Source organism: Staurois parvus, unplaced genomic scaffold, assembly GCF_062004578.1.
Source record: "Staurois parvus isolate SC_StPar_1 unplaced genomic scaffold, SC_StPar_1.0 ptg001196l, whole genome shotgun sequence".
Taxonomy (NCBI): Eukaryota; Metazoa; Chordata; class Amphibia; order Anura; family Ranidae; genus Staurois; species Staurois parvus.
Genome location: NW_028318992.1, coordinates 667,676 through 682,549, shown reverse-complemented (window position 1 = coordinate 682,549; position 14,874 = coordinate 667,676). Strand labels below are relative to the sequence as shown.

Genomic DNA, 14,874 nt, shown 5'->3' with positions numbered 1-14,874 from the left:
AGTAATAGAAGAAGCACTTTTAAAGAAAATTGAAACTTGCCCGAAAATGACTAACAAAGACAATCAGAAGCTGAGAGAGCTCGGAGACCTACTCCTAGAGATAGAAGCAGCAAAGACTAGTGGAACTCTGCCAGGTCTCTTATACTTAGACACAGCACGTGGAGTAGAGCCCATAATCGAGAAGCTCCCTTTCAACCTGCAAGAAAGGTGGGTCTCTCAAGCATCCAGATACAAGAAAGACTATCGCGTTGCATTTCCACCGTTTGTCTTCCTCGCTGAATTCGTTGTAGACCAAGCTAAGACACGCAATGACCCAAGCTTCGCCTTCCTGAACAAGAGAGTTGCAAGCTCCCCAAGGACAGAGAAGCAGCCACCAGTACACTACAAAGAACGCAGAGCAACAGTGTCTGTGCGGAAGACAGAAGTCCCACCTGAGGCTGCAGCCAATCAGGAAGACAACACAAGCAAGGAAGTTGAGTATCCAGACAAACAGTGCCCAATACACAACAAGCCTCATCCACTAAGAAAATGTTGCAGTTTCAGAAGTAAGACATTAGAGGAGCGCAAGGCTTACCTTAAAGACAATCACATTTGTTTCAGATGCTGCGCCTCAATGCAACATCTTGCAAAAGACTGTAAGAGAGAAATACGGTGCACAGAATGCAACAATGACCGACATCTGTCAGCACTGCACCCAGGACCACCACCATGGAGATCAGAAGTTCCAGCAACTCAAGAAGATCATGGTGGGGAGCAAAAAGAAAGTGCAATACCAGCGATAACTTCAAAGTGTACTGAGATCTGTACAGAACCAGGACTCTCTAGATCATGCTCCAAGATATGCTTAGTCAAAGTGTATCCCAACGGTCTCAGAGAAAAGGCAGTGAAGATGTATACAGTCCTAGACGAACATAGCAACAGGTCTCTAGCAAAGACAGAGTTCTTCGACCTCTTTGGTGACAAAGGAAGTTCAACTCCATACACCTTGAAGACATGTTCTGGAGTTATAGAGACATCAGGGAGAAGAGCAAACAACTACACCATCGAGTCATTAGATGGAAAGACGCAGCTGACTCTTCCTACCCTCATAGAATGTGACATGATACCAGATGACAGGTCAGAGATTCCCACACCTGAAGTGGCACGTCACTACCCTCATCTCATGCGAATAGCAGACAAGATCCCAGCACTCAACCCAGATGCTGCAATCGTCCTTCTACTAGGAAGAGACATACTGAGAGTGCACAAGGTCAGAGAACAATACAATGGGCCGCACAATGCACCATTTGCTCAACGTCTTGATCTTGGATGGGTTATCGTTGGAAATGTATGTCTGGACGGACTTCACAAACCCGCAAAGGTGAATGTCTACAGAACAAATCTGCTGCGGAACGGTCGCACGTCATGTCTTTGCCCATGTAACAACAGCATGCAGATTAAAGAGAAACTATCTAACCCAACACATCCCCAGAACATCCAGAGGTTCCTGGAAGATACAGCCTCAGCTGAAGATTCAGATCAGCTAGGCCACAAAGTGTTTGAGAGAACTCAAGATGATGACAAACTAGCACCATCTGTTGAAGATAACCTCTTCCTTGAGATCATGGACAGAGAAGTCTTCAAAGACAAAGCAGGCAGTTGGGTAGCCCCACTACCATTCCGTACACCACGGCATCGTCTTCCCAACAACAGAGTGCAAGCAGAGAAACGCCTTGCGCTATTGCAGCGCACTCTTGAAAGAAAGCCAGACATGAAAGAACACTTCCAAGAATTCATGCGGAAAATCTTTGACAAAGATCAAGCTGAAAAAGCACCAGCACTGCATGAAAAACAAGAACGCTGGTACTTGCCAATATTCGGAGTGTACCATCCTCAAAAACCAGGTCAGATACGTGTAGTATTTGATTCCAGTGCAAAGCATGAAGGTATTTCCCTTAATGATGTACTTCTCAGCGGACCAGACCTGAACAACACACTTCTTGGAGTCCTTATCAGATTCCGAAGAGAAATTGTTGCAGTAACAGCAGATGTACAGCAGATGTTCTACTGTTTCCTTGTCCGTGAAGACCACAGAGACTACCTGAGGTTCCTATGGTATGAAGACAACGACCTCAACAAAGGTATCATAGAGTATAGGATGAAAGTACATGTGTTTGGGAACAGTCCCTCACCAGCTGTCGCTATCTACAACTTGAGACGAGCAGCGCAGCAAGGTGACAGACACAACCCTGAAGCCAAACAATTTGTTATGAAAAACTTTTATGTAGATGATGGACTTGCTTCCTTCTCCAGTAGTGGAGAAGCCATTAACATTTTAAAAAACACTAGAGACTTGCTAGCAGAATCTAACATAAGACTGCACAAAGTGGCTTCCAACAACAGCAAAGTAATGGAAGCATTCCCAGCAGAAGACCGTGCAAAAGACCTCAAAGACCTAGATCTAGGTACAGATTCACCACCCCTTCAAAGAAGCTTAGGGCTTAGTTGGGACTTGAAAACTGACAGCTTCACCTTCCGAGTATCCAGGGAAGAGAAGCCTTTCACAAAGCGAGGTGTCTTGTCTACGGTCAACAGTCTTTACGATCCCTTGGGGTTCGTAGCACCCATCACCACCTCTACCTGAAAAGAAAGAAATGCAGTGGAAGTTGTGGAAAGACTCTTTGCTGGAGCTTGAGCGATTTAGCATCCAAAGACCATACGTCTCTGTTTCTTTGTCTGTTACAAAACGAAGAGAGATACACGTGTTTTCAGATGCATCCACTGTGGCTATAGCAGCTGTAGCCTACCTTAGAGTTATAGACACTCAGGGACAAAGCCATGCAGGATTCATCTTGGGAAAGTCCAAACTGGCTCCAAGACCTGCTCACACGGTCCCACGCTTAGAACTTTGTGCTGCTGTCCTAGCTGTGGAGATAGCAGACTTGCTCATTGCGGAACTGGACATCGAGATCCATGCAGTGAACTTCTACACAGACAGCAAGATTGTTTTAGGTTATATCCACAACGCTTCAAGAAGATTCTACACATACGTGTCAAACAGAGTAACACGTATCAGAAAGTGTACAAGTCCAGAACAGTGGCATCACATCAGTACAGACAAGAACCCTGCTGATCATGGGACTAGACTGGTACCAGCTGCTGTCCTCAAACAGACTAACTGGTTCACAGGTCCATCCTTCTTGACTGGACCAGAAACTGAAGAGACTGATCAGAAAGGAACTTTTCAGCTTGTAGAACCAGACCAAGACAAAGAGGTAAGACCTCTAGTTGCAGTTTACAAGACTCTAACCACCAGAGAAGGTCTTGGCTCATGTAGGTTCGAAAGGTTTTCCAGCTGGAAGTCACTCATCCGTGCCATAGGGAAACTCATCTGCTTGGCCAGATCCTTCAGCAAAGCAGCCAGTGTTGACCAGGGTAACAATGACTATCTTGAACAAGCCAATGTCACCATTATCAGATGTGTTCAGCAGGAAGCCTTTAAGGAAGAAATTCAATGTCTTCTCAAGAAAGAAGAACTTTCTAAACACAGCCCGCTCAGAAAGTTGAACCCTGTCCTTGATGAAGATGGAGTGATGAGACTTGGAGGTCGTCTACCCGCAGCTGATATGACTATTCTAGAAAAACATCCCTTTGTCATACTCAAGAATCATCACGTTGCCGTTCTTCTGACAAGACATCACCACGAGCAAGTTGCACTTCAAGGTCGCCACCTCACAGAAGGAGCAGTCCGCTCAGCTGGATTGTGGATCCTAGGAGGTAAAAGACTAGTCTCCAGTGTGATTAACAAATGTGTAACTTGCAAGAAAATCAGAGGAAAACTTGAAGTCCAGAAGATGTCAGACTTACCTCCAGACAGGCTGGCTTCAGGTCCTCCATTCACAAATGTAGGCCTAGACGTTTTTGGTCCTTGGAACATTTCTTCTCGCAAGACCAGAGGAGGCAGTGCAGAGAGCAAACGCTGGGCTGTTCTTTTCTCGTGTATGAGTACCAGAGCAGTTCACATTGAGGTAATTGAGTCTCTATCTACCTCAAGCTTCATCAATGCCTTGAGAAGATTTTTCTCCATTCGAGGACCAGCAAAACAGATTCGTTCTGATTGTGGCACAAACTTTATTGGAGCCTGCAAGGAATTGAAGATCGTTGCAACAGACTCAGAGACAAGTAACTATCTTCAAAACCAAAGATGCACTTGGATCTTCAATCCTCCTCATGCCTCACATATGGGAGGAGCTTGGGAGAGGATGATTGGAGTAGCTCGCCGAATTCTAGATGCAATGCTTCTAAAGATTGGATCTACTCGTCTCACACACGAAGTCCTAACCACGCTGATGGCTGAAGTCATGGCTATCATGAACGCCAGACCTTTGGTCCCAGTGTCTACTGACCCAGAGATGCCAACCGTCTTGACACCAGCAACGTTGCTGACCCAGAAGATGGAGATGGTGACAGCTCCCAACGGGGACTTTGATCTTAAAGACTTGTACACCAAGCAATGGAAACAAGTTCAAAGCCTTGCCGATATCTTCTGGAAGAGATGGAGGCAGGAGTACCTGACGACCCTCCAACCACGCAACAAATGGCAAGCCGACAAGCCCAACTTACAAGTTGGAGATGTTGTTCTACTAAAAGACTCTCAGGCCCACAGGAACGAGTGGCCAATTGGACTCATTGTGGGGACTGATGCTAGTAGTGATAGCAGAGTCAGGAAAGTAGAGGTCAGAGTAGTAAAACAGGGCACCCCTAAGGTGTACCTTAGACCCATCACGGAAGTCGTTTTACTCCTTCCAGGAGTTTAATAGTGGCATATCATTATTATGCCAGGTGGGGAGTGTGCTGCCTTGTATTACACAAGGCATTCTTTAGCATTCAGCAGTGTCTGTCCCCTTAAGGCCTGAGACTTCCTGTTTGCTAACTTGGGAGAAAGTGACCTCATCTCTTCAGACTGAAGAAATTCTACAATGCAAGTACATGTGGGATGCTGTTCCCTCTTCATATATGGGCTTGATTAGACCCCCAAAGTCTGTAAGTACCCTTCCTATGTACTGTGGAATGTTATGCACATAGCTAGGAAGTTAGATATGTACTTATGTTTGTTTATTCTGTTTGTATTTCAGTTTTACCGCATTTATTCACATTCATCCGCACATTCATTCATTCTCATTATGTCACATGTTATCAGTAAAAGATCATCGGTTATCAATCATCGACTCTTTACTGTGTGGACATCAAAGGTTATACTGCCTGTAATCCTCTGTAACCCTTTCATAACTGCAGAGAAGGCAGGACAGTTTCCATAAAGCTTCTCTGACTGGAACTTTGTCTGTTTCCTCTTCTGTCTGGTGAACAATCTAGCAGGGAGTTTTACACAGGCATAAATGTGAAACTGGCTGGGATTGGTTAAGGCTCTGTACAGTGTGAGGCTGTCTGTGATTGGCTCAGCTCTATACTAACTCTTAAAGGCATATTTTCCTTTTCTGCTTCTGCTAACACAGTGAATATATAAATGTCATATAACATTCAAAGACATAAATCACAGCAATGATTCTGCTTTTGGCTTTAACATATGCACATATACACTGTACTGAGGTTATTGGCAGGTTTGGTATACACATATATGTGAACCATATTAGCAACCTAGGACTGGTCTTAGCTGGCCAGCTACAGGGCGGGAGGGCCCACGCGCTCGGAGGTCTCGGCCTCTGGAGCGGTTTAGTGCGGGCTCCTCCCCCAGAGCTCAGCGCCTTCCTAGGAGCCCCGTTCGGGACCCTCCGGCCCCGCGGGCAGGGCGCTTCCCTGCCTCTGCTGGCTGCGGAGCTCAGCGGGCAGGGGACCACGTGGAGGCAGTTCCTCCCCCCCGCCCGCTCGGCAGAGTGGTCGCCGTGGTAACGGCTCTTCCCCTGATGGGGCGCCAGACCAGGAGGGGGCCCGTCGTGGGAGATGTTCAGCTGCGGCCACAGGGCTGTCCTTTCCTGCGGCCGGCGGTCCCTCAGGGGGGTCAGGAGCCTCAGCATAGAAGACTGGCAAGAGGAGCAGCACTGGGCAGAGAATAGCTGGGCGCTCGGCTGGACAGCGATCCGGGACTGCAGTGGGTGGGTCTGGTGCCGGGAGCAGCACAGACCAGTGGGACCCATGGCTCCTGGGACCGGGAGGCCATCCGACCGGCGTGGAGAAGAGGACCGTTCCGAGGTCGAGCTGTCTGGATCCGATGCAGTGTGGCAGCCGGCCGCTCGGCTTCGGTGGAGTCCAAACCTATGGCTGATGGGACCTCTCCTGGGCAGCATGGTAAGTTGAATGTCTTTGGTTCTTCTTTCTCTTTCTGTTCAGCTCTGTGGGATCTATTGGGGGGTGAGTTGAATGTCTTTGGTTCTTCTTTCACCTGAACAAAGTGGGGATGGATTTGTGGTCCCTGGGTCTGCAAGATGGTGTACAGTGGGCCGTTCGGGTGTGGTGGGGCACGCATGGGTAAGGGCTTACCCAGCGTGCTGAGGCGGTTGTTGGTCTTTGGAGGCAGCACTTATTTTGAAGTAAAAGATAATGGTTTCGGACCCATCGGCGTTATGGTGTGCCCGGGGGTATTCCAGTTAACTGAGGTATAACTAGAAGGTGGTGGTTCTACACTGTGGATGGTATGTTTTCTCTCCGAGCCGGTGCATTGGGGCTGGAGGCCTAATTATAGTATTGGTTCCGCAGGTGGATATTGGTTCATGTTTGGTGCCTTCGAAGACCAACAACTTGTCTTATATGTTTCTGTTTTAAGGAATGTTTTGTGTGTTGGCCATTTTACTCCAATCGGTGTTATGTTTTCTTTAATGATTGGTTATAATGGGGGTATGTGAGAGAATGAGATGGTGGTGTAAGGGGTCTTGACTAGCCTATCTCTTGTGCACTAGTTATGGTGTTTTACACCTTCACTCAATTTTGTCTATTCATGTCAATAATATTCTGTATGTATCATAACTTAGCTACAGCTAAATGTTACTCAGATTGTTGTCCTTATTCTCCCATCCTTCTTTGTTACTTGCTTAATTCACCTGTATTTCTTTGTATTTTGTGTTTCTGAAAAATGCAATAAACTCAAATTGAACTAAAAACAGCATTATATAAACTCACTCATTTATTCACGTGCCGCTATCTCTAGGGCACTATACAGATTGCTTGTATGTCTAAGAGTGCTGCCGCTCCGCTCTGAGCCGGCGTGCACTCCACTCCCCAGAAAGATCATAAGTGACATACAGTAACCATGCCTCTTTATCCAAAGCCAGACCTCCTCAGGAGGCATTAATGCACAGCTCTCCTTCACTGCGTAAATCTAGAAAGGTTAAATCTTTAATTCCCGCAACTGCTATTCAGTATGCTGGCAATGTTATTCACATACACTGTATATAATTGTAATCCTCCACTTTTTGCATTTATACAGAAGTACAAGAGTAAAGAACTAATAAAATATACAGTCTTTGGGTCTCCTCACCTCACCCCTTCAGTCTCCTCTTGCATTACTAACCTACTAAGTGACATATCAGCATAGAGGTCACTCCACTTCCTCAAACTAAATCTTTCCAAACAAGAGCTCATACTATTCCCTCCAGCATGTGCCCCCTCCCCTGACTTCTCCATCAAGATCAATAATACAACCATCAGTCCCTCCCCTCATGCCAGGGTAATAGGTATAATCCTGGACTCCCATCTGTCCTTTCAGCTCCAAATCCAATCACTGTCAAAATCTTGTAGACTTCACCTCTGCAACATCTCCATGATATGCCTCTTCTTAACCTTTGAAACCACTAAGCAACTTATTCTCTCTGTAGCCTTGACTATTGTAACTCCCTCCTCATCAGCCTACATAATCGCAGGCTATTTCCTCTTCAGTCTATCATGAATGCTGCTGCCAGACTCATCCACCTTACTAACCATTCCATATCTGCCATCCCTCTCTGCCAATCCATCCACTGGCCTCCCATTGTCCAATGAATAAAATTCAAACCATTAACAATAACATATAAAGCCATTTATAACTGTGCTCCAAATTATATCACCAATCTTGTCTCCAAATATCACCCAAACCGTCCGCTCTGCTCCTCCCACGACCTCCTGCTCTCCAGCTCCCTTGTCTCCTCCTCTCATGCTCATCTCCAGGACTTCTCCAGAGCCTTTCCCATCCTCTGGAACACTCTACTACAATCTATTAGACTATCACCTACTCTGCCTACTTTTAGGTGATCTCTGAAAATCTCTTCAGGGAAGCCTATCCTGCCTTCAGCTAATAACAGAATATTCTATTCCTCCTATCAGTTTATCCCCCACAGTTATTACCTTTTGTACCACCAGCCCCTCCCTCTTACATTGTAAGCACCAAGGAGCAGGGCCCTCCTAACCCTCTCGTATTGAACTGTATTGTTTCTGTATTGTCTCCCTTTATATTGTAAAGCGCTGAGTAAACTGTTGGCGCAATATAAATCCTGTATGATAATAATAATGTGAAAGAGAGTGCACAGATGGCACCTGAGCTCCTATCCTGCATTCATCCTTTACTACATTCCTGGCTTTTCTCTCCCAGCTTCTTGCTCCTCAGTCAGCACAATGGGTTTGAAACTAACACACAGCACCCCATGGGCTCCTCAGATGTCTCCAAGCTGGACACATTCCTTTTGTACTCCTGCGAGTGCTCCCTGCCCTTCTCTCTATGGTGGCCTTCTTGGAAACACTGCCTGCAGCCTTGTCCATGTCTGACAGCTCTCAAATGTCTCCAGGAGCAGGGGAGGCAGCCAGCCCCATTGCGGCAGACAACCTGGAGGCCTTCTGGACATGCAAAGACTATCTAATATTGACTATCTAGCCAGGGACATCAGTCTGAAGCATGTCTGAAGTATGTCTGAAGGAGGACCACATGGTTGGAAGGCACTACTTGCTTTGACTTCAGGGAATTACATGCACAGCAGATGCAGGTGAAAGTCCTTCAGGAGAAGGCAATTGATACTGAGAACCGCCTCCGGTGCAACAACATCTGCATACTTGGTTTGCCAGAAAAAAGCAGAGGGCTCCTGGCCTTTGGAATTCGCTGAGAAGTTCCTTTACTTCCCACTGACATTCATGGTGGAACAGGCTCACATAGTCCCCTCAATGATGCCTGTTCCTAATGCACCTCCGTGGCCCTTCCTGCTTTGGCTTCTCAGCTACTGAGACCGCAACAAGATTCTAGCAGCAACTACACTATATTGCCAAAAGTATTGGGACACCCTTCCAAATTATTGGATTCAGGTGGTCCAATCACCTCCATGGCCACAGCTGTATAAAATCAAGCACCCAGGCATGCAGATTACTTCTTTTTAGAAGCAGTCTGCATGCCTAGGTGCTTTCACATTTGTGAAAGAATGGGTTGCCCTCAGGAGCTCAATATTCAAAGTAATTCAAAGTAATTCAAAATAATTCAAAGTGTGGTAACTTGATAGGTTGCCACCTGTGCAATAAGTTTATCCATGAAATTTCCTTGCTACTAAATATTGCACAGTTAACTGTTGGTGGTATTATAACAAAGTGGAAGCAACTGGGAAAAACAGTAACTCAGTCACAAAGTGGTAGGCTATGTAAAATGACAGAGCGGGGTCAGCACATGCTAAAGCGTACAGTGCACAGAAGTGCCCTTTCTGCATAGTTAATAGCCAACTGTCTGCAGAGTCAATAGCTAAAGACCTCCAAACTTCGTGGCCTTCAGATTAGCACAACAGTGCGTAGAGAGCTACATGGAATGGGTTTCCATGGCCAAGCAGCTGCATCTAAGGCTTACATCGCCAAGTGCAATGCAAAGCGTCGGATGCAGTGGTGTAAAGCATGCCACCACTGGACTCTAGAGCAGTGGAGATGTGTTCTCTGGAGTGACAAATCACACTTCTCTGTCTGGCAATCCAATGGATGTGTCTGGGTTTGGTGGTTGCAAGGTGGTTGCCTGACTGCTTTGTGTCAAGTGTAAAGTTTGATGGAGGGGGGATTATGGTGTGGGGTTGTTTTTCAGAGGTTGGGCTTGGCCCCCTAGCCCCAGTGAAGGGAACTCTTAAGGCGTTAGCATACCAAGACATTTTGGACACTTTCATGCTCCCAACTTTGTGAGAACAGTTTGGCGATGGCCGCTTCCTGTTCCAACATGACTGCGCACCAGTGCACAAAGCAAGGTCCATAAAGACATGGATGAGCGAGTTTGAGAAACATGTGAGTGCAAGAACTTGACTGGCCTGCACAGAGTCCTGATCTCAACCTGATTGAACACCTTTGGGATGAATTAGAGTGGAGACTGCAAGCCAGGCCTTCTTATCCAACATCAGTTTCTGACCTCACAAATGCACTTGTGGAAGAATGGTAAAACATTTCCATAGACACACTCATAAACCTTGTGGACAGCCTTCCCAGAAGAATTGAAACTGTTATAGCTGCAAAGGGTGGGCCAACTCAATATTGAACTATATGGACTAAGACTGAGATGCAATTAAAGTGTATGTGCATGTAAAGGTAGGCGACCCAGCACATTGGCAAAATAGTGCATTAAAAGAAAAAATTTTAAAATCAGCGCTACACTCCAAAATGAATAAAATAAATAAAAGTGAGCTGCTTGCAATAAAGGTCAATATACAAAACCCCTTCTATGAACGCTAAACAATATTAAACCAAAATTCATTCAAGTGAATAGCAGTCCCACTAGATTAGTAGAAGTCCATACCCATGATCAGACACGATTTCCAACCGTCTAGTTGAACTCATACACATAAGTTGACATCCTAACCTTCCTTAAGTGAGAACCAGAAGAATTACTAACTCACATAAATATACAGTATGCTGCTTCAGTGATACGTGCAGTCAGGGGTGGACTGACCATTCGAAATATCGGGCACTGCTGAGGGCCCGGGGTCAGTAGGAGGCCCAATGAAATGCCCCTGGTACCTTTTATAGGCTTTGTTTGAATGTGGGCAAGGACACAGGGGCCCCATGATCCCCTATTGCCTGGGGGCCCCATGAGTTGTCAGTCTGCCCCTGCGTGCAGTATAAGTGTTTTAAACAACTATCATATGGATATACTTGCACTTCTTAAACTCTCAGGTGACTGATTCAAACACTCCTTCAACAGGTGCTGTAGCTTGCGCACATGTGTTACCATAAAGTAATGTAGAACAAAAATACCATATACAGTAGTAATACTTATTAATCACAAACAAGCAAACACTGTAGCCATTAAGGGATGGACATGGTCAGCAAAAATACTCAAGTAGGCCATGGCATTTAAACAATGCTCAGTTGGTACTAAGGGGGCCAAAGTGTGCCAAGAAAATATCCCCCACAACATTACACCACCAGCCTCAACAGTTGATACAAGGCAGGATGGATCCATGCTTTCATGTTGTTTATGCCAAATTCTGACCCTACCATCTGAATGTTGCAGCTGAAATTGTCACTTACCAGACCAGGCAACGTTTCTCCAATCTTTTATTATCCAATTTTGGTGAGTCAGTGCGAATTGTAGCCTCCGTTTCCTGTTCTTAGCAGGCAGGAGTGGCACCCAATGTGGTTTTCTGCTTCTGTAGCCCTTCTGCTTCAAGGTTCTACGTGTTATGCATTCAGAGGTGGTATTCTGAATACTTTGAATGTAACAAGTGTTTATTTGAATAACTGTTGCCTTTCTATTATCTCAAATCAGTCTGCCCATTCTCCTCTGACCTCTGGACATCAACAATGCATTTTTAAAAAGATAAACTAGAAATCCTCCTGCGCTGATATGGAAATAAGCCCTGATCACTAGCTGCCAACACCAAATAGTGATAACCAATCAATATATGAAAATAAAAATAAATGGTGCAGCGCTAACTACAAAAAACATAAATTGAAATAAATGTATATATATAGTATATATAGTGCTAATACATCACAAACCAACACATTCATATAATCAATATAGTGACTAGTGAGAAAAGTGATAACACAAATAAAAGTGATCAACACTAGTGAAAGGGTCACCTTGGTGACCTGCAATAATGATACACACACAAAATATACAATAAATTAAACTCGTGTAAGTGTCCTTATTCCTTCTCAAAGAAAAAAACTTTTAAACCAAACACTTTTTAGTCCATGAATAACAAATGATAAGTGTTTATAAAAACCATGCAATGTGTATAAAGTAGTAAATACGTGCAAGTGCCAGCACACTCTTTATCCACTCCAGCTGCAGTGCCTCCTCACCTCCTTAATGCGACCTCAAAGGGCCAAAGGGGTGGGATATAGTCACCCCTGAAAAGTATATAAAATATAGATTGGTGCCCAGAAGGTTAAGATGGGATGTGCCCATTTGTGATGGGCTAACAGATCCTGAAGAAATAGAGGAATGGTTCAATTTTTTCCATGAGAAAGGCCTACAATTGGTCATGTTTCTACTTAAGAGGAAACAAAGGAAGTTGAGGAATTTAGAAGTACAAATTGGTGAAATAAAGGAAAAGATTGTACCATTCAAGGAAACAACAGAAATGAAAAATTTGACTAATTGCCTTAATAAAGATTTAGATACAGTTGATCAAGAAGTCAAGTACAGGAAATCTAAGGAATATCAAAGAGATCTTAATGACATGAAGAAGAATCAAGTATTTAAATGGCAGTCTGTGCTAAATGAGGTGGAGTCGGCTTCAGCTAATACCACTCCAGTTAAAAGTAAAAAAGATGGTGGAAGTTCTGGACCGCTGCATAAAGATTTACCTAGAGGGCATAATCAAGTGCACTACAATATGCAAAATTATCATACACCTAGGAATGAGTGGAAACCAAAAAATGGGAATACGGGTTATAGGAGACCACAAGGAAGGGGTCCACCCTTTCAAAATAAACCATATTATTAGAATAATAGGCCATATTATTATTCGGGACAAAATTATCATCCTCAGCCCAGACCTTATTATTCTGCAAGGCCCAATGGCCCTAGATTTGAAAGACAATACCCTGAAGATAGGTGGGATTATCAAAGATATGATGATAGAAGTCCCATTCCCACTTATAATAGGTTTGAACCTTTAAGATCTGATTATCCTCCTGGAGATTTTTTAGAGAGGGGTCAAGAGGAAAGGAGTCCCCAGAGAGAAAGGTGGAGGAGCCCAGGAAGAGGAGGGGATATAGGGCCGGCCGTAAAAAACGAAAGAAAAAGAGAACAATAGGCGATGGAGTTTTTAATATCAGTGGCTCTCAATTGACCACAGAGGATCTACTGGTATTGGATAAAGGCCTTAAATATGCTCCCCCGGCTCCTGTCAACAAATTTAATGTTTTTATAGATACCCAAAAATACATTAGAAAATTAAATATCAAAAAAATACTTTTTAGGGTTATCAGGAGCTAAAAATACTGTTAGTAGTGCTCCCAGTAATATTACCCACACCAGTCTTAGAAGTAGATCGCTTTTTAATCCTCAGCTCAATAATAACAGCCATATTGATGTTTTAAAAAAATTGGTAAACCAGGATTTAGAAAAACTCAGCATTCCAACACCACGTAATAATAAATAGATGGAAATAGGCCTAAATAAATTGACAAAAAGGGATGATATAGTTATACGGCCAACTGATAAGGGAGGAGGGATAGTCATACTGTCTAAGAAATATTATTTAAGTGAACTATCCACCCATTTAAAAGATAACTGTATGTATGAAATGTTAAAGAAAGACCCCCACATTGGCATATAAAAAGGAATTAGAAAAGTTGGTTAAGAAGGGCATTGACATAAACGTTCTGAATAAAAAAGAAGCTAAATATTTAGTCCCAGATACATGTAGAGTTCCAGTCATTTACACAGTCCCGAAGATACACAAAAATGCCACAAATCCACCAGGTGGACCTATAGTAAATGGCATACAGTCAGTGGTGGCTAGATTGAGACAGTATATAGATGAATTCCTGCAACCAGTGGTAAAGAATACTAAAGCATATTTACGTGATACCAAACACCTGATTCAGGTGCTGGAGGAATTTAAAGGAGGAAGAGATATTTATTTAGCAAGTGCGGACGTCTCTTCATTGTACACAATCATAGGGCATGAGGATGCTATAGAGTCAGTTGGGTGAGGACTCAGGAGTTATAGCAATTTGTCTTGGACTCAAAGAAGGTTCTTATCGGAGTGTCTTGAATTTGGTTTGAGTCACAATTATTTTTGGCACGAGCACACATATTACAAACAAAATAGGGGCGTAGCAATGGGTGCCCGCTTTGCACCGAGTGTAGCTAATATATTTATGGCACACTGGGAAGAAATGGAGTTATATCAAGACTACCCAATTGAGTTAAAAGTCTACAAAAGATATATAGATGACATGATTATTATTTGGGAAGGAGAGGAAAATATCTTATTGAAGTTTTTAAATAGATTGAATGAGAATAATACAAATATTAGATTCACATGGGAACACAGTAAGGAAGAAATACATTTTTTAGATTTAAATATTAAGATTATGAATGGGAAATTTTTAACGAAAACATATTTTAAAAATGTAGATTGTAGTGGATATATACCAAGGGGGAGTTGTCATTTTCCCCCTTGGTTGTTTAATATCCCAAAGGGTCAGTTTGTGAGAGTTAGAAGGAATTGTACCCTTGAAAGTGATTATTTAGAACAAGCGAAGAAGTTGGGAACTAGATTTATAGATATAGGGTATCCTAAGAATATGATTACCCAGAAAATAGTTGAAGTGGGAAATAGGGATAGAAGTATATTCGTGCAAGATAATAAGAAAGAAGAGAATATAGGGGATAATTTATCAATAATTTTAGATTTTAATATCCATTACAAGAAAATAGAAAGAATTTTTAGCAAACACTGGAGTATTTTAAGGTTAGATCCCATTTTAAAAGGCGTTCTA

The 14,874-nt window shown here is 43.6% G+C and overlaps 2 protein-coding genes across 5 annotated transcripts in view; one reads left to right on the top strand and one right to left on the bottom strand.

The window, feature by feature from the left end:
- Nucleotides 1–14,874, bottom strand: part of UNC93A (unc-93 homolog A) — a 729,857-nt gene that overhangs the window by 588,692 nt on the left and 126,291 nt on the right. The window lies entirely within an intron of this gene.
- The window catches only part of LOC149438297 (uncharacterized), a 77,313-nt gene continuing 65,057 nt past the window's right edge, over nt 2,619–14,874 (top strand). For 2 of the 3 annotated variants that reach the window (XM_089660012.1, XM_089660011.1), the window contains exon 1: nt 2,619–5,022. In XM_089660012.1, the coding sequence (XP_089516138.1) occupies nt 2,634–4,796 (2,163 nt within the window). In that variant the 5' untranslated portion in view covers nt 2,619–2,633 and the 3' untranslated portion in view covers nt 4,797–5,022. Of the gene's footprint in view, nt 5,023–5,114; nt 5,201–14,874 lie in introns of those variants that run through there. The other variant, XM_089660013.1, reaches the window with a different exon arrangement.